This window comes from Rhineura floridana, chromosome 15 (genome assembly GCF_030035675.1).
Source record: "Rhineura floridana isolate rRhiFlo1 chromosome 15, rRhiFlo1.hap2, whole genome shotgun sequence".
Taxonomy (NCBI): domain Eukaryota; kingdom Metazoa; phylum Chordata; class Lepidosauria; order Squamata; family Rhineuridae; genus Rhineura; species Rhineura floridana.
The window spans coordinates 35,189,611-35,209,502 of record NC_084494.1 but is presented as its reverse complement, the minus strand read 5'-3'; the positions used below and the strand labels follow the sequence as shown (position 1 = coordinate 35,209,502).

At 47.6% G+C, this 19,892-nt stretch overlaps 1 protein-coding gene across 1 annotated transcript; it reads left to right on the top strand.

Moving 5' to 3' along the window:
- The first annotated feature begins 395 nt into the window (after positions 1-395).
- On the top strand, positions 396-9,956 carry LOC133370569 (homeobox protein MSX-1-like). The gene is made up of 6 exons (XM_061597058.1): positions 396-414; positions 1,484-1,528; positions 3,935-4,317; positions 6,292-6,458; positions 8,900-9,065; positions 9,779-9,956. The coding sequence occupies exons 3-5, from the start codon at positions 3,987-3,989 to the stop codon at positions 9,038-9,040; spliced, it is 639 nt and encodes a 212-aa protein (XP_061453042.1). The 5' UTR covers positions 396-414; positions 1,484-1,528; positions 3,935-3,986; the 3' UTR covers positions 9,041-9,065; positions 9,779-9,956.
- Positions 9,957-19,892: the final 9,936 nt, after the last annotated feature.

Here is a 19,892-nt window from a genome sequence, read left to right as displayed (position 1 = left end):
AGGCTTTTTGGTAATTGGTTTTAACTGTTTTATTTGGAAAGTAAATCATTGTAATCAAAGCTGAATATACTAGCACTTCCTTTTGAGTAACCATGCATAGGATTGTGCTGCATATATGCGTGCTTGGTATTCATGGATATAAAAAAGGCCTCACCCCCATAATCACATTTTACTTCCCTAAACCTCAGGTTAGACTTTATACAGACGTATCCTTTTGTAATAAGCTCCTTCTTGTTTTATTTAACCCGAATGACAGGCAAAGGTGGCATTTACATTGATGTATTTAGTCAATAACGTCTCCCTTTCTCCTCCCTCAAATGTCAACTTCATGAAAGTGACTGCATGGGCCTCTTTCACCTTTGACCTCACACTAAACTAGAGAGCAAGAGGATAAGGTCTCCAGCTCTGCCTGAGGTGGGAAAATTATACAGTGTTTATTAGTCTTTGCCAACCTGGTGCCCTCCAGACATTTGGGATTATGACACCCATCATCCCCACCCGATGAAACCCATGTGTGTCTGACTGACTGACTGTTTGTCTACACACACACACACATGAACTCAGGATAACCTTGCATCTGATGGACTGGTCCACAACAGCTTATGCCATAATGAATGTGTTAGTCTTTAAGATGCCACAAGACTCTTTGTTGGTTTTGCTGCAAGAAGCTAATGCAGCTATCCCTCTGGTATTGTTCAAATATGGATGTTTTTTTCTCATCTTGCATAATGTAGTCTGCCATTTTTTTCTGTTTTGCATGTATTAATCTGATTCTGTTGGTCGTGGCATGAGGCAACATGGGAGCCATAGAGGATATGAAACCCCTGTTCTTTGGAAATCTCATCCAGCCATTCTTTCTGCCTTCTAAGATGTGAATTAATTTGCTTTCAACAATATCTGCAACCATGAAGGCCAGAAACATCCTCTGTTTTTTAAGTAAAAAGCTGAGATACTCAAGGAAGCTGCATTCTGTAGCCAATGCCAGTAGTGCAACTTTCCCCCCAGAATTTTAGGATGTGATGAACCCTGAGTTCAGATTGAGAGACAAAAAAGGAAGAACTTGCAGGAGAACAAAGGGGGATACTTCAGAAATGTAAAAGTCTTCCGCACAGTCAGACTGAGGGTTAATGCAATCACTCAAATTCTAATCTGCCTTTCCCTTCATTTTCTTATTCTCAAATTTCTGAAAAGGCAATTTTTTTGTGCCAACGACGTACAACTCGGTCTCTTCTCCCTGCCAGAGTCTTCTTCTACCCATTTGACCAGCCAGTCAGATGCTCTTTTAACACAGATGTTTACTTTCTTTAAGCTGGTTTCCCAGGAGCCTTATTGTGTAATGGGGTGCAGCTAAGATTGGGTTACGGGCCGCTCCTTGACTAGGGATTAGAAAGGGGGAGAGGTAATTAGTTAATTGTGCTCTCTTTTCCTGCTTTCTTTTGTGTCTCTTCTGAATCCTTAATCCTGGAACCGGCGGCTGGATCAGGCATTCTCCAACAACGGTGCTGCGGGAACCAGGGAACCGGCGGAGGTAATGGGAGCCTCTTAGGAAACATGATTCGGGTGACAAGGACACCACGAGAAGGGAAGAAGGGAGCACTGAAGAGAGGGAGAGAGGGACATGGGGTCAGAGAAAACGATGATAAGCAACAGCCTGGGAATCTCCCTTTGGGGGCAGAGGGTGGGAGTCTGGGTGCAGCTGTTAGCAAGCTTGCTGGTCCTGCTCCCGTTTGGTAGGGAAACAGTCATAAGAAAAGCCCAGTAGAAACAGGGATGCACTTAGCCCTTTTGCAGCTTCTGTAAGTGGCCTCAGTATGGTAGAGCAGCTGCTTTGCATGCAGAAGGTTCCAGGTTCAAACCTTGGCATCTGCAGGAAGGGCTGGGAATCTCTAAAATCTCGGAGAGCCACTGCCAAGCCAGTGCAGACAATACTGAACTAGATGGACCATGGTCTGACTTGGTATTAGGCAGCTTCCTATGTGTGCAGTGGAGTGCGCATCCTCGTGGGGAGTGCACTTCCTAGAGTGGTGCCACCATGGGCAAGGTGGAGAAAGCAGGCCTTGGATGGTATTCAGATGGAACTCAGAGTAGGCCCATTGAAGTTAATAGGCATGACTAACTTCTTGTTATGCACCTTCAAGTCGATTCCGATTTATGGCAACCCTATGAATCAGTGACCTCCAATAGCATCTGTCATGAACCACCCTGTTCAGATCTTGTAAGTTCAGGTCTGTGGCTTCCTCTATGGAATCAATCCATCTCTTGTTTGGCCTTCCTCTTTTTCTACTCCCTTCTCTTTTTCCCAGCATTATTGTCTTTTCTAGTGAATCATGTCTTCTCATGATGTATCCAAAGTATGATAACCTCAATTTCATCATTTTAGCTTCTAGTGACGTTTAATTTGTTCTAATGCCCAATTATTGGCCTTTTTTGCAGTCCATGGTATGAGCAGAGCTCTCCTCCAACACCACATTTCAAATGAGTTGATTTTTCTCTTTTCTGCTTTTTTCACTGTCCAACTCTCACATCCATTCATAGATGACTAACTTAGGTTCATTCATTTCAGTGGGTCTGCTCTGAGTAAAATTTAGTGGAATACAACCCTTTCCTTCAGTTATACATGCCCTGGTTACATCCAGACAGAGGCTGCGATCCTAACCCCACTCACCTGAGAGTAAGCCCCTCTGAATTCAGTAGGACTTGAGTAGGCATGGTTAAGATTGCACTGTAAACTATTATAATGCGGGGGTGCCTTTATTTTACTTATTATTAAATTTATATCTTGCCCTTCCTCCCAAAGGAGCCCAGGGCAGCAAACACACGTGATAAAACAATTTAAACATCTAAGAACAATTCTAAAGCAGATGCAGACTGGGACGAGGACTCTACTTTTTTGAAGAGGAAGGTCTTCAGTAGGCACCAAAAGGACAACAGAGATGGCGCCTGTCTAATATTTAAGGGGAGGGGATTTCACAGGGTAGGTGCTGCCACACTAAAGGCCCAATTCCTAAATTGTGCGGAATGGACTTCCTGATAAGATGATATCTGTAGGAGGCCTTCACCTGCAGAAAGGTTCAGAAACCTTGAAAAACGTTTATAAACTTCAGGTGACTGCTGCCTGGATTCTCACTGAGGTCAGATGTTTGGAAAACAAAACACCTGCATTGTATCTATCAGTTGCTCAGGCTTCTTGTTCATTTCCAGACCCCATTCAAACCACTGGTCCCTAAAGAGCTGGGGTGCCCGTTTAATCCAAGGGAATTGCAGGGTCCATTACTCCTCTCCTACGGGCTTTATCTCAGTGTTCTTAAAGCTTCATCCTGGTTTCAGAGTGGCCGTAGGAAGGCATCACTTCCTCAGGCCTACGGGTCACACAAGGAAAACTAGGATTTAACACAAGGCAAGGTTTGGGCCCCAGAACCTCTTTCCCCTCCAGAACCTTTCTCGGATGCTAAGATTGAAATGCAATTGAAATGGCTCTTGAAGCATGTGCAGAGTGCTTTCTGCCTCACTGCCGAGAGGCCGTCGCCTTGTTGAGCAGAAGGGCCTCCAGGCCCAACGGCATCAGCTCTCAAACAAGCTCCTGCACCTTTGCACCTCTTGCGCTTAGCAGTGAATTACCAAAGAAATTGATGGGAAGGAGGATTTGTTGTCACTGATTGCCACAAACTCTTTTTTGACCCGGAGGATCAGGTGTCCCATTCAAAGGCCCCCCTTCCCTGTAAGAGGAGACTTTGCCAATTGGTAGATGCCCTCCGTCCCTGACAGATCTGGCCCGTATCAGGTGATCTTATCCTTCCTGAGCAGGCCTGTGGATTGGTCCCAGGTAAATCCCTTGCAAATCTCCCTCTGCGTCCACTAGCTGTGCAGCAGGCTCTTAAATAGATGGTGCAGGGACAAGGGTGGCCGCCGTTTCCACTCTTTGCCTCTCTTCCAGAAACCCTTTGGCTGAGCTCACCGAGGAAGGCTCCATCCAGCCTTCAGGAGGGATGGCCAACCTCAGCCTCTCCAGCTTCGACAGGCCCAGAGCCCTTCTCCCGTGGCCCTTGGGCAGCAAAGAGGGGGCTGCTGCCACTTTTGCCTCCCAAATACAGCAGCCCTTCTATCACCTGGGACAATGGGGTCTCCTGGCTCCACAGAGGACAAAGCCTTCTCGGCGAGTAGCGGATTTCTCCATCCGCTCCATCCTGGCCCTGGACGGTTCTGAAGGGGAACGAGAGAGCCATGAAGAGCCAGCCGGAGGCACCATGGAGTGGGGTGGCTCCCCTCAGGGCTACACCTGGGTCCGCTGTACCCGCTTCAAGCCCCTTTCCGTTCCAAGTAAGGCATCTGCAGAAAAGTCTCCTCCTTCCCTCCCAATTAGGGAGGTTCTTATCAACAGGGTTAATTGTTTAGGGAGAGTTGTATTTTCCCCCCAACATTCATCCTGGTTTGGTTGTCCAAAGCTTGTGCAGTGGTTAGATTATGTCAGGTCTTCACTGAACATTCATTCTCTATTAAGCATTTGCAGGGAGGCAGTGTAATGTAGTGGTTAAGGTGTTGGATGAGCTGGGAGGCTAGGGTTCGAATCCCCACATAGCCATGAAGCTCACTGGGTGACCTTGGGCCAGTCACTGCCTCTCAGCCTCATGAAAACCCTATTCGTAGGGTTGCCATAAGTCGGAATCGACCTGAAGGCAGTACATTTACATTATTTATTTATGACAAGGAGCATTCATCCTGCATTCATCCTGATCTATTTATGTGCTGTTTGTATGCCTTCCTGTTGCTCATTTGTTCATCCCATGCTTTTTAGTGCATTTCCTTGTCACTTTTCAAACTGCACAAAAGTCAGTTTTTTAAAAAAACACTACAAGTGGATGTATAGTGCTTTATCACACTTTAAATGTGCAAACCTAAAGTTCTGGAATGCGGTTGAATCTCCCGCAGAATACTGACAGTCTGGAGGTTCCCTTATGTGGCATCGTCAGTGTGTTTTAAAGACTAACCTAAGAAAGAAATACAAGCGAGGTCTCTGCCCCAAGGAGCCTAAGGTCTCCATTTAGACCATGTGGGAGGGGAAAGCAGAGAGGCAAGAGTTTGCCTTCCTGGAGCTGCTTCCTAGGAGTGTCATATGTCCCAGGCCATCAGTCAGGGGTATCCCCAACCCTCTTGCGGATGTGTGGCATAGTTGGCATCTGAAGGGCATCGGCAACTGCAGGAGTCTTGGTGGGCCAAATGGACATTTGGCGAGTCACTGATAATGCAAGCCTTTTCCACACATCACAGAAAGGAGAATGAGGCTCTGTTGTGATGAAATTGGTCCTGTGGGGTGTGTCTGGTACTAATATTTGTGTCTGCTGAGTGCATTTGAAAATGGAAATGGACCGCCTTCAAGTTATTCCCGACTTATGGCGACCCTATGAACAGGGTTTTCGTGGTAAGCGGTATTCAGAGGGGGTTGACCATTGCCTTTCTCCGAGGCTGAGAGGCAGTGACTGGCCCAAGGTCACCCAGTGAGCTTTGTGGCTGTGTGGGGATTCCAACCCTGGTTTCCCAGGTCATAGTCCAGCACCTTAACCACTGCAGGCTGTCTGCAGAGCTATTAAGCAAGAGGTCTAGAAATGTGGTCAGCCCCTAGTTTTGCTGGTGGTGGGCCAATTCTCAAGGCATAAGAGGGAAAAGATCAAATCTCTCTCTCTCACGCACGCAGACAGACACACACACGCAGACAGACACACACAGACACACACACACACGGCCTCTTGGCAACTCAGATTGCAGTAAGTGGGTAGCAGCTTCTTCAGGGATCTGGTCCAGGGCTGACTTCTAGTTCAGAATCTTTCCCAGTTCCCGCAATGAATATATTACACCAATTTGGCTGAGCTGCATTTTTTTTTTTGAGTCAGCAGTCGCTGGTGGCTCCATGTCAGTGGAACAGTGGGATCTGCTTCAGGCTTTAGTCCGAACTTTCAAAGAGATCTCCAAGGTGCTGAAGCACTTTGAATGCCTCCTTGAAAGTTCAGACTAAATCCCAAAGCAGATTCCACTGCCCCACTGACATGGGGCCACCAGCCAACACTGTTTCTGGCGATACTGTATAGGGCAGTTTGTCACAGACTGGGGTGTTAAACAGGGAGGTGGGAACCATTGACCCTTTTTTGTGTAATGCAAAATTCAGCAATCTGAGTCCTGAAGGAGCAGAGTTAAGGGGATTCTCCCAGCCACAGAGATTCTGGGAAGGTGGTGCAGGAGGTTGTGCTTCAGGAACTTCTCCTGTGAAGGTGCTGACGTGGTCTTCTAACTTCCCTGCAGAGATGAAGCAGGTGGGCTGCAGCCCCCAGCTGGCCTCCCGCAGCCCCCGAGTGCCCTTCTCTGCGACTCAGCTGGGAACCCTGGAGAACAGCTTTCAACAAGCACGCTATCTTAGTACCGAGCAGGTGAGGGAGGTGGCTCTGCTGCTGGGGCTCACGGAGAACCGGGTAAGAGAGCACCTATTACTCCAACTCTTTGGGGATGGGTCGTAGCTTGGTGGGACAGTGGGCGTTTTGCAGATCCCAGGTTCAATCCTAGGCAGTGCTGGGGATGTCCAGTCTGAAAACCCAGAAGGCCACTGGCAGTCACAGTAGACAGTACTGTGCTAGATGGGCTAGCAGTCTCACTTGGTATGGGGCAGCTTCCCTATGTCAGCTGATTCAAGTGGGGAACTGGGGCCATGTGAAACCTTCTGGGCAGAACTCTCACCCACTTGCCCTTAAAGCACCTCCCGCAGCTATGGCAGTAGCCCAGAAGACAGGCTGATGCTCAGCCGTTCTTGAAGCCTCCTCCTGGGCCTCTGAGCTGCCCCTAGAGTGGCCTTCTCCTGCATTGCTCCTTTGCCCTGTGATAGCACCTCCTAGTGGAGCAACAGAGTTAATGCTGAGTTGCTCCTAAGACAGGGAGTCTGTGGCTCTCCATGTGTTGTTAGACTCCAGTTCCCATCAGCCCCAGCCAGCACAGCCCAATAGTCACGGATGATGGAAGGTGTAGTCCAACAATCTCTGGAGGGCACAAGTTCCCTATCCCTGTCCTAGAATATCCCCTGGTGCCTCTGAACTGAGGTGGGGGTTCAGCTCGAGGGTCACATTCCTTCATGGGGAACCGTCTGGGGGGCACATGCCAATGGTGGGTGTGACCAGAAGCAAGAGTGAGCAGAGCAATGAGAGTGACTCTTAACTTTATGCAGTAGGATATGTTCTAGCCATGCAGAAGGGCTTCCTTTGGGAGAAAGGGTAGGATATAAATTTAACAATTAAAAAAAAGTCAGAGTGTACATACTCACACACACACCTTTCCTTATACTGTGTCAGACCATTGTGCATCTAGCTTATTGTCTGCACTGAATGGCAGCAGCTCTGCAGCGTGTGAGGCTGTGAACACACTAGTTGCCAGATCAAAGCGTTGCCATTGGCCACACCTGGAGGGAGAATGGGTTGATCTGCCGATCAGTTGTGAAATGTCTTTGAAGCTGAGTAAAACAAACAAACACGCATTCCAGCTGCTCCCACCAGGTTTTACAGTAAAAAGGGTTTGACAAGCATCATGTGCCCCTGCTTTCAGAAGGGAGCGGTGGAGACACACTGGAACCGACAGAACAGTGAGTGTGTCTGTACCCTCAGACACAACTTTTTCTTACAATGGAGGTGTCAGGGATTGAACCTGGGACCTTTTGCATGCAGATCAGGTCCTCTACCACTGAGCTATGGCCCTTTCCTTTGATGCTCGAGATATTGAACCAGTTGAACAATCATGGCACCTGACCTAGGACCCTGGGAACTGTACTTTCAGGATGCTGTTTGATTCCGCCAACCCCTGCAAAACAACAGGAGAGTTTCTTCTTGTGAATTAACCAGTTTAAGGGCTCATCCACGCGGCAATTTAGTGTGTCTGGTGCTGCTTGCATCCCTTTGTAATTGGCATGATTCCCATGATGTTGCAGGCAAGCAGAAGCTATCACGCAGCTTTCCCCTTTAAAACTGTATTAACACAATCCGCTAATAATGTGAAAAGGAAAGGAAACCCGTCTCAGCTGCGCTGTGCTCCTCCTTGTAGGCACTTTGCTTTTATGTTTTTTTAGTGGGCGGGCTCTCTGATGCCCCATCTCCTTCTCTCTGCCACCTGCAAAAGCTGCCATAGCTGCTACCTAGTTTGCCTTTCACTCACTTCCCACCTTTCACTTTGAAAATGGAAGGGGATCTAGTCAGTTTCATTTTTCTTGTCAATTGCACATCAAGGGCTCTCCTGGCTTCAGCTTTGAACCAGAGGGAGTAAACATGTAAAATTAGGAGGGTGGGGCCGCAAGGAAACAGCGACACTAATCCTTCCCAGAGGAACGCCTACTAGTGTGAATGGAAAACAGCAGATTTGAAGCTACCAAGTGTGGATCTTGCAAATCTATCACAACTGTAAAAGCAGTGTCTTTAGTACCACGGTATGCTCCCATGTGGATAAGCCCTAAGTTACTGGCTTCTGTGTGCTCTCTTAAAGCGTCCCGTTTTGATGGAGCTGTAGAACTGTTCTTAAGAGCATTTAGAACAGGCTTTGCCAATCTGGTGCCCTCCCAATGTTGTGGGACTACAACTCCCATAACCCACAAATGTGCTTGCTGTGGATTATGGGAGTTGTAATCCAACAAGATCTGGAGGGCACCAGCTTTGCATAGGCTGATTTAGACTCATAATTGAATGAGTGCACATGTAAGACCGGACTTGCCTGGAGCCTCAACTTGTTGCTGTGGGAGAGGACATGGACCCATTTCCTCTTTTGGGACCCGTTTTTCTCTTCTGTATTTTTGTAGAAGGGGATGGGGCTTCCCAAGTGGGTAGAATTCATGGGATAAGCAGCTGATCTCCTCTTTTTCTTTCCCTTCCTTTCTTTCCCCAAGGTGAAAATTTGGTTCCAAAACCGGAGAGCCCGGGAAAGGCGAGACTTCCTGAAACAGAACACCAGCAGCAGCACCAGCAGCACCAGCATGAAGGGGAACCCACCGCAGGGCCAATCCACCTTAGGATGGCGCTCATACTAGGGGGAGGAAAGCCAGAAGGGGAGAGGTTGGTGTAAGGTAGCTTCCCCACAGCTAGGGACGGGGGAGAAATGCCATTCAGTCCACATTTAAAGCTGAATCTATCAACTTTGCACTTTCCAAAGCAATATGAGGACTGAAACACAACCATCCTTTGAAATTTGCACTTATCTGAATTTTGCAATGCAGTTTGCCAACCAACATTCCAATATTAGGGGGAAATCAACCAATCTATGTTTACAAAATGCTAATATTAGGGGAAGTTGTGCATAAAATATTAGTGAAAATAACATACAACAATGCATTCTGTTAGGAGAAATTGATTGCAAAATGCATAGAAAACTGCAGACAAAAATGTGTTTATTAGGAGAAATTCGCACTAAAATGCTGGATATTCATTAGGATTTAAAAAAAACACAACTTTCTGCAGAACTGTGGAGAACTGATGAATTTAAGACTGGAAAAATGAGAAACGGAGAGAACTGCAACTGACAGACACTTCCATCCCTGCCACTAAGCTGGTGCCTGCTCCAGATGTTTTGGACTGCAACTCCCATCAGTCCTGCCAGCACACTGGAACAGATGGGAGTTGTAGTCCAAACCACTGGATGGCACCAGGTTGGGAAAGGCTGGTGTAAGGTATACTGATTTCAGTGAGCTCTCCTATGTTCCTTAATTTTTTGACTGTTGGGTAGCCAGTGTTGGGGTCTGGACAGCCAACAAGCTCTTATTTTTTGTCAGACTGCACCTGTGATCCATCAGATTGCACCCCGAGACTCCCCTGGCACGACTTGTCAAATTTCATCTTGCCTCAGGCACCACCACCAGCCTGCCAGGATCTGCTCCGTCTCCTCCTGCCTCATTGCATCCATGGCCCAGTCCAGGCATCAGCATTTCTGCAATAAAAAGTTGGCAACTATGTTTGAGGGTGTTCACTCTTTTTTAACAGCAGAGGGTTCAAAAGAGTAGATGCGTAACAGGGGACCACTATGTAGGGCTGTCAAATGACCAGAGGGAAAACCAGCCTGGCCTGCACTTGTGCCTCAAGCAGCAGCTTGTTGTATAGTATCAGCAATAGGGTGATCTGATCAATGTTTGGCATGGGAGAGAAAAATCATCACCTGCCAGTGCCCGTACCTCAATCTGCAGAAACTGGTCGCGAGGTCGGCAATCTTCCCTCCAAAAACTCCCAGGACTGGTATGGGGAGGAGACAGAATTCCTCTGTGTGTGTGTGCTTGTGTGTAGGAAGCATGGCATCATTTCCAAAACCGAAAGAAAAGGAGACAAACCTCAAAAGATCCTGAAGCAAAACGTATGTTTTATTATTTCCCAAAACCCGCACCATTTAGAGATGTTGTGCCTACTGAGTTTCTGGTGAAATCACCCTTCATCAGGAGCAATCCTTCCTTCCCTCCCTCCTAAAAGAGACACTCCAGTCCTCTGTCTTTTAGGAGGGCACTTCTGCAAGGGGTGTGTGTGTGGTTTTTTGGCATTTATACTAGGAATGGTGCGTCTGCGTCCCCCTCAGATATTATTGGGCTCCATCTCCCACTACCCCTGACCATTGGCCATGCCGGCTGCAGCTAGGGCCGCTTTGCATGCAGACGGTCCCAGGTTCAATCCCTGCCATCTCCAGGTAGGACTGGGGGAGACTCCCTGTCTGAAACCCTGGAGAGCTGCTGCCAGCCAGTGTAAACAATACTGAGCTACATGGACCAATGGTCTGACTCAGTATAAGGCAGCTTTCTAGGTAACATCTGGAGGACCACAGAATATCTGTCCCTGATTTATACCCAGTGGTGTAGTCGTCCAGGGTCTCAGCAGCAGGGTCCCAGCAGAGTCCGTATATCTCCAGCATCCTATGAGCCAATCAACATGAAAGGGGAGTGTGTTAGCCACTGAGAAGAGTCTTCTAACATGCTTCCTTGTCCCTTCCTGCTGATTGGAGCCAATCAGGGTGAAAGGAGGTGAGTCAGCCACTGAGAAGACTCTTTTCAGTAGCTAACACACTCCTCTTTCATGCTTATTGGTTCCTAGGGATGCCAGTTGTTGTGGGAGAAGGCATTAACAAGGATCTCATTCTCAACCCAGCAGCAAAAAAGGAGGCAGGGACGTGGCTGCGACTCTCAGGAAGGGACCCTGCACTTCTGAATTTGCCATTACGCTACTGTTTGTACCCCACCTTTCTGTGACATATCCAGAGCAGCTTACAACTCCCAACTAAGTTCTGCTCTGTCTAGACCCATTGTAATGAACAAGCCTCAGTTAGTCATATCTATTTATTTCAATGGGTCTACTCTGTGTGTGACTTTTGCTGGATACAAGCAACCCAATGCATTTATTTAAGATATTTATGTTCCACCCTTCCTAATCTATTCCCCAGGGCAGTTTACAGTGCAGGACTCCATAACCACAGTAATAAAAGAGTAATCACAAGTCATCAAAATCAAAATGTGAATAGAATATTCCTGTTTGGACCGGCCTAATATAATTTTTTTCCTGCCTCTCCAACTTTCTGCAGATTCCAACACTAACCAGGATATTTATTTATTATTCATGTACTAACTGAATTTATATAGCCACCCCATGACAGGAGTTCTGTTCACAGCATCCTTAATTGAATTTACAGCTTGCTCAAAAGTGGGTGGGAAGCAGCGAACCGACTTCTGTTACTGGAGCTCCCTGTTGTGGCAGCTGGTGATAGAGGGACCACCCTTCCGCCCCCCCCTTTTTTTTAAATGTGGGCTAGTCCAATTTTTTTTCTTGGAGAGGGGAATGTTAGGGACATCTGGGGTTAAATGTTAGGGACATGGTCTTTTAATGTAATTTTATTTGCATCCCCCCCCTGCAAGATTGACAGAATCTTGAGGTTCTGATCAAGCAATTAACCAAAAGTTAATACAGGAACAGGCAACCCTTTTTATCTCAAGGACTGCATTCCCTCAATGGCAGCGTTCTGCAGCAGCCACATGCCAGAGCTGGCTGGGGGCAACGGATGCGACTCTTCTTTTTCTCCACATACGTCTCTCCTGGTATAGACTGGTGACTCCGATGCTCAGTGGGGCAGTGAATCCGCTCTGCGTTTTAGCCTGAACTTTCAAAGAGCTCCTCAGAAAGTTTGGACTAAAACCTGGAGCGGATTTACTGCCCCACTGACATCGGCGTCACCAGTCTCCACTGGTCTCTCCATCTGCACAGGCAAAAGGCATGTTTACAGTTCCATGCCACACAGGGAAACAACCTGGAAGAGGACGTGGCCCCGGGGAGAGTGCCAAAGAGGGCCAGACAGAAAGCCCTGGAGTGCCGCATTTGGCCCCCAAGTTTGGGGTTCCCCATCCCTGTGGCAACAGCATGGTTGATGAATGTTTCATTAGTAGCTGCGTTTTCCGTTAGCAGGAGTCCAGGCGAGCTTCTTTCTCCCTACCCTACCTGGAGATGCTGCCAGGGATTGAACCAGGAACCTTCTGCATGCAAAGCAGGTGTGTGTATGTACTGCCTTCAAGTCGATTCCGACTTATGGCAACCCTATGAATAGGGTTTTGCATGAGGCTGAGAGGCAGTGACTGGCCCAAGGTCACCCAGTGAGCTTCATGGCTATGTGGGGATTCGAACCCTGGTCTCCCAGGTCGTAGTCCAACACCTTAACCACTATACCACAGGTGTACTACCGCAGAGCTATGGCTGTTCCCCAGCCCCGGGACTGAACTGACTCGGGGCTTTCTGCATGCAGAGTGTGTGCTCTGCAACTGAGCTGCCTTTGGCAGGGCGTTTTACAGAAACCTCTGAAACTGGCCAGCAGAAATAGCTGGCAAGAGGCAACTATTAAATGCTCCTGTTTTACAGACATGGAACACTGAGGCTGAGAGAGAAGAGGTTAGCACAATCAGCTGGCCACGGTCCACAGCAGATAATATTTACGTGATATTGTTCAACAATCGGGCTGCAGAAACCCTTATCCAGAGTTCTACCCCCACCAGGAAATCCCAAATTACCTTCTGCCTGCCCCTGTGTTAAGGGTTAATCTGCTTGGAGTGTTACTTTATCTGTAGGTGCGTTTTGCAATGCAAACAGCGGAAGGCAGGAAGCCCCCTCCCATGCAGGGGGCTGCCCCTCTTCACTGAGCATTTTGCCCTAACCTCTGGGGATCGTCCCCCACCCCCAGCCTCCAAAGCAAAGGTAAACACTTAGCAGGCCACAAGGCCTACCGGTTTGGATCCAAAGGCTACCCTTACCTGATCAGCTTGTGCTGGCGATGTAGAATCTGCTTTTCTTACTCCCTGAATGCCTTCTCATCTTCAGACTGGGGTGGCCATGGTCGGAAGGGCCGTGATGGTCAGAAAGGGGGTGACCCACAGAAATGAGGCAGGCTAAAGTTGCTCTCGCTAGGCCAGGAAAAGAGCCACCCTCTTTTGTATGTGGCCTGTTGTTAAAAGCACAGGAGCGGGGCCATAATAAAAAGGTGGCAATCCTAAATGTGTGACTGGTGAGAAGCAACAGTATCATGGCACGTTTTAAATTATTATTATTATTTATTTGCAAATTTAACAATGAATGGAAATTAAAAAAAATTAAAATCATGAAATGAAACAAAAGTACAAAATTACAAAAGAAATAAAAAATGATATATGAATACTAGTACTACTAATAATTATTATAAACTGCCATCAGTTTACATTATAGATACAATAACCATCAGTACCTGCATCTTGAGTTAAGCATATAAATTAATACAAGCCCTCCAGATGTTCAAATCCACTCCAAATTGATGTCTATACAAAATATGTTCCAGCGTAGCTGGGCAGTGAGGTCCTCAGTCCATTGCGTAATAGATGGTGGGTATTCATCCTCTAGACTCGAAGTATCTTAGCTTGCAATAATATTATGCCATTTGAGAAAAATATGTCTCTCATCAACCCCCACCCTGACTGCTGAATTTAGAGCCCATCCTAAATTCATGGGAGTTCCAAAGCAACTTAGAAACCTGTCCAATCTCTGGGCAGCAGCCAAAGGAGAGAGCTCTTTTCCAGCAATGGGTACAACTAGCTTAAAAGTCCATTGATTCTGAGTATCTGAAAGGCCACCTCCTTCTCTACAGACCCTCGCAGGTGTTGAGATCAGCAGAGGGGGCCCTTTTGGTAGTTCCAGCACCCACGGAAATTTGGAGGGGTAGCTGGGGAGAGGGCCTTCTCTGTAGCAGCCCCTAAGCTGTGGAACTCCCCATCGAGGTGTGTCTGGTAACTTCGTTGTACAACTTTTGGTGAATGCTGAGGACACACATCTTTACCCTGGCCTTTGACCCCTGAGATGTATATTTTTAGGATCCACCCTGTTTTCTGTGATGATGTACCAGGGCAACACTGAGACTAAGGGTGTTGACAGACAGTGCCACACTGGTTGTTAAGCAAAAAGGCAGGCAGGTGGGTGGTGGCTGAGGGCAGACTGAGGGTGGTAGGGCACTGGCCCACTTGCACTAATGGACCAGCATCTGCTGCCTAACAAATGGATTATGCCATAAGCTTTTGTGGACTACAGCGACTAAAGTCCATTAAACCTGATGCCACAATCAATTTGTACGTCGTTAAGATGCTGCTTTTGCTATAACATACTGCTCCGGAATAGTTCCAAAATCCACAGTTAGGCAATTCCTTTTGGAAGCTGAACCAAAATGTCACAAAAATTGTGGCGAGCTTTCAAGTTTTCCAGGACTCTTCTGTCAGGCAAGAAGTTACACAAAGTTGTTTTTTTCTTCTCTGAAGGAATTGGTGGTGGCCATTAACTGATGCAAATAAACTGATTGATCGATTGACTGAGAAGGCACACAAGGAAGTAGAAAGTAACAACAAATAATAATTTTTTTAAAAGGTCCCATGATTTGCCAGGGACAGATACCAGGAACAGGATTGCCCCTGACACATAGGGACAGTTCTATCATATGACATTGGGCAATCATGACTGAACTGGCAACATCTGTGATTGTGAACAGAATGTCCAGGACAGATTATGTGACTTTCCTCAGGGCCACTCTTTCTCACAGCATAACTCCTGGACTTCCTGGGTTGAACCAATGTTAGTTCTACTCAGAGTAAACCCACTGAAAAGTATGGACATGACCAGGGCCGGCACCAGCCATGAGTGGGCTCTTGGGCACAGGATCACCATGTTCACCGCCACACGCCCCAATGCAGCCGGCATGGGCTTAATTTTTATTTATTTTATTTATTTATTTAATTACATTTCTAGACCGCCCTATAGCAGAAAGCTCTCAGGGCGGTGTACAACAAATAAAATCACAATTAAAATATGAGCAAGTGTGGAAAAAATATATATATATAGTACAATTATAAAACATTAATAAAATTGCCATTGAGATTTAAATTAAGATCATATTAAGTTTAAAATGTTAAATTAAAATATTTAAAAATTTACAAAATTTAAAAAGCCTGGGCGAAAAGGTAAGTTTTTACCTGGCGCCGAAAAGATAACAGAGAAGGCGCCAGGCGTATCTCGTCTGGGAGGGCATTCCATAGTTCGGGGGCCACCACCGAGAAGGCCCTAGATCTAGTTGTTGATCTCCGGGCCTCTTTATGGGTTGGGACCCGGAGAAGGGCCTTCGACGTCGAGCGTAGTGAATGGGTAGGTACATAGCGAGAGAGGCGCTCCATCAGGTATTGCGGTCCGATGCCGTTTAGGGCTTTATAGGTAAGAACCAACACTTTGAATCTGGCCCGGAAACATATCGGTAGCCAGTGCAGCTGGGCCAGGACAGGTGTTATATGGTCAAATTTCTTTGTCCCAGTGAGAACTCTGGCCGCAGCATTTTGCACTAGCTGAAGTTTCCGAACCGTCTTCATAGGTAGCCCCACGTAGAGTGCATTACAGTAGTCCAATCTAGAGGTTACCATAGCATGGATAACTGAGGCAAGATGCTCCTTGCTCAGATAGGGTCGTAGTTGGGCTACCAGCCGGAGCTGGTAGAATGCATTCCGTGCCACCGAGGCTACCTGAGCCTCAAGTGACAGGAGCGGATCTAATAAGACCCCCAAACTACGGACCTGTTCCTTTAGGGGGAGTGTAACCCCATCTAGGACAGGTCGAACGTCAACCATCTGGGCAGAGGGTCCTCCCACCAACAGCATCTCAGTCTTGTTAGGATTGAGTTTCAGTTTATTAGCTCTCATCCAGCCCATTATCGCGGCCAGGCAGCGGTCTAGTACATCAACAGCCTCACCTGACGAAGATGAAAAGGAGTAGTAGAGCTGCGTATCATCAGCATATTGCTGGAAACGCACTCCAAAACTCCTGATGACCTCACCCAGCGGCTTCATATAGATATTAAAAAGCATGGGGGACAGAACTGAACCCTGCGGGACCCCATGTTGGAGTACCCAGGGACTCGAGTAATGTTCCCCCAGCATCACCTTCTGGAGACGATTCCTGAGATAGGAGCAGAGCCACCGCCAAGCAGTGCCTCCCACTCCTAAATCCGTAAGTCGCTCCAGAAGGATACCATGGTCGATGGTATCAAACGCCGCTGAGAGATCAAGGAGAACCAACAGAGTTACACTCCCTCTGTCTTTCTCCCGACAGAGGTCATCATACAGGGCGACCAAGGCCGTTTCTGTACCAAACCCCGGCCGAAAGCCCGATTGAAATGGGTCTAGATAATCAGTTTCATCCAAGAGAGCCTGGAGTTGGCGAGCGACCACACGCTCTAGAACCTTGCCCAGGAATGGGACATTTGCTACTGGCCTATAGTTGTCCAAATTATCAGGGTCCAAGGAGGATTTTTTTAGGAGCGGTCTCACCACCGCCTGTTTCAGGCAGGGTGGGACCACTCCCTCTCGTAAAGAGGCATTAATCACCTCCTTGGCCCAGCCGGCTGTTCCATTCCTGCTAGCTTTTATTAGCCATGAGGGGCATGATAGGCCTGGGTGCCCTGTCTCCTGCATCGCTGCACTAGCATGCTACGTGACACACCTGCCGTCACCCAAGATGGCAGTGGGGGTGTCAACCCCTATCTGCCATCTTGAGTGATGGCAGGTGTATGCATGCAGAGTGGTAACACACTGATGAAGTGACACGAAGGTGTGGTGGCCGGGTCTATTTAAGCCCACATTGGCTGCAGGGGGGGATGTTGCCTGTAAGTGTGGGGCTGCTGCTCTGCAATCCGTGCCAGTGTTGGGTCACGGGGCATTTTGCTGGTGTGGACAGCAGAATGGGAGCTCCACCCTCCCAGCCCCAGCCTATACAATTCGGAGGGGCCCTTTGGAGCCACAGGTGCCCTCAGGTCCATACCCCCCCCCAGCCACCTACTGGGCCTGGGCCTGGACATGACTAACATGTCTACTGATTTAATGGGTCTGTTCTAACTTAGTTGGACACAATGCCCTCATGCCCAAGTCTGGAGGAAGGTGTACGGCCAGAGTCCATGTGATACAGCAGGTCTGTGAATACAGGAATTTTAAAAAATTCACAAAGGGGAAAAATCCAGTCATGAAACAGCAATCGCAAGCAGTCAAATCAGAGAGTTTAAAAACGTTTTGAAAGGATGGAAGAACAGAAAGGTCTTCAGCCTGTTGCCAAAAAACGAGAGGAAAGGATCTCTTTTGTGTGTCTTATTGAAAGGCTTATACTGGCTGGGTGTTTAGGGAAGGGGTTGCCAACTTTCTCAGGATCTATGGGCTCATTTGCAAAGTGGAGAACCTGTCTTGGGGCCCTCACCATCACCGTCGCCACCACCACCCTGCAACCAAGCATGCACCACAATATCTTCTATTTGCTAACTACAGAAGCCTTATTTCAGCGGGCGGAGAGGACCTTGTAGGGAAGGCCCTGTGGACACATGTGCACCCTCAAGTGCCACATTAGTAACTCCTGCTGTTAGCTGTGTATGCCCATATTTGGATTGGAACCACAGCACGGGGGGGGGGAGGGTGTTTTTGCTACTTTCCCCCTTCCCCTCCATTCAGTTTTCCTGATGAAAATCACCCTCCCCAAGAACAGCAGTTTGTCTGCAGGTACCATGTGGTATTTACCATTTGCTAAAGAAATCAGAGAAATGTTTATTTTGGAAGCTTCCCGGTGTTTAGGAGAAAAGTACCCTCTGTGCCCACTAGAGGGCAATAGTCTCCCACTTAGCTGAGTACAGTAATCATTCCAATGATACCCAAATAAGAGCGCTGAGTTTGAGGGTGTCCCCTTTGGGTACCGCACTGGAATGGTTAGTTGGTTGTTTGCAGACGGACAAGATTCAACAAGGTATCCTGCAGAGGGAGAGTGGGAATTCACCTCCCAGTTTTTCTTTGATGTTTTAGCATTGTGGCTGCTTAGTTGTCATTGTATAATTATTCCATAACTTCAAGCGGAAAAGCGACCTATAAAACACAATCAGAAATACAAATGCACACATTCCCAGAGCTTCTAGGAGAAAGCAGCAATCTTCTACAGACAGGCTTAAAAGAGGTGCAAGGCTTTTGTCCAGGGTAGGATGAGAGGGCTGCCAGACTTGCTCCTAATTTGGGGCAGTGGTCAACATGCCATTGCAAGTGTTGGACAGGAGGGTGGGTGAGCAAAGAGACTCCAAAAGGAGGAAGAAGACGGAGGAGGCCTTTCAGAGGCCCCCAGGCTAATCAGGAAAATCCTTACTGGGGAGGGGGGAACGACACTGGTGTGTACCCCTCCCCGGCTGTCCTGACTGCAGACCTTCCCTTCTTGCTTTAATACAAACAATGGTGCAATAGTGGCTATTCCAGGGAAGGGGAACGTGTGCCCCTCCAGATGTTGCTGGACTACAAGTCCCACCATCACTGACCATTGGCCATGCTGGCTGGGGCTGATGGGAGTTGGTGTCCAAGAGCATCTGGGGGGCCGGAGGTTCCCTGGCCCTGGTCTATTCTCAATGTTTTCAAGTTGTGGGGGTTTTGTTTTTCCAGCTGCAATTTTTATTGGTTATTGCTTTGATGAAATATTATTTAATCTGCTTCTTTTAAAAATGATATAAGCCACCCTGAGTACTGGTGGGGGTTTTTTGTTTTTGTTTTTACATTTGAACGGTGGGATATAAACTTCACAAAACAAACAAGTAAATATTTAACATAAGAACATAAGAAGAGCCTGCTGGATGAGGCCAGTGGCCCATCTAGTCCAGCACCCTGTTCTCACAGCGGCCAACCAGGTGCCCATGGGAAGCCTGCAAAGGGGACCAGAGCACAAGAGTACTCTCTGCTCCTGCCGTTTCCAGTAATTGGTATTCAGAAGCATGCTACCTCTGACTATGGTGGCAGAGCACAGCCATCATGGCTAGTAGCCACTGATAGCCTTATGCTCCATGAGTTTGGCTAATCCTCTTTTAAAGCCATCTAAGCTGGTGGCCATCCCTGCCTCTGGTGGGAGCAAATTCCGTAGCTTAACTCTGCCCTGCGTAAAGAAGTCCTTTCTTTTGTCTGTCCTGAATCTTCCGACATTCAGCATCATTGGATGCCCACGAGTTCTAGTGTTATGTGTGTGAGAGAAAAAACTTTACTCTGTCCACTTTCTCCACACCATGCATGATTTTATACACTTCTATCATGTCACCTCTGACTCGCCTTTTCTTTCAACTAAAAAGCCCCAAATGCTGCAACCTTTCCTCGCTGAGGTGTCACTCCATCCCCTTTACCATTTTCCATTTTCCCAGTGCAACGAGGAATGGAGATTGTTAATAGGATCATCCTGGGGGAGGAAACACAATCCTCTTCCCCTGCTGCACCCAACAAGATTTGGGAAGCACATGCAGACACATGATGAAGCTGCCTTGCTTTGAGTCAGATCATTGGTCCATTTAGCCTAGTATTGTCTACTCTGACTGGCAGCAGC

Excerpts from the sequence above, each read along its gene's own strand:
- LOC133370569 (XM_061597058.1), top strand. The coding sequence starts at position 3,987 with ATGGCCAACCTCAGCCTCTCCAGCTTCGACAGGCCCAGAGCCCTTCTC. Across the intron at positions 4,318-6,291 it reads CAAGCCCCTTTCCGTTCCAA|AGATGAAGCAGGTGGGCTGC; the intron begins GTAAGGCATCTG and ends ACTTCCCTGCAG. Across the intron at positions 6,459-8,899 it reads TGGGGCTCACGGAGAACCGG|GTGAAAATTTGGTTCCAAAA; the intron begins GTAAGAGAGCAC and ends TCTTTCCCCAAG.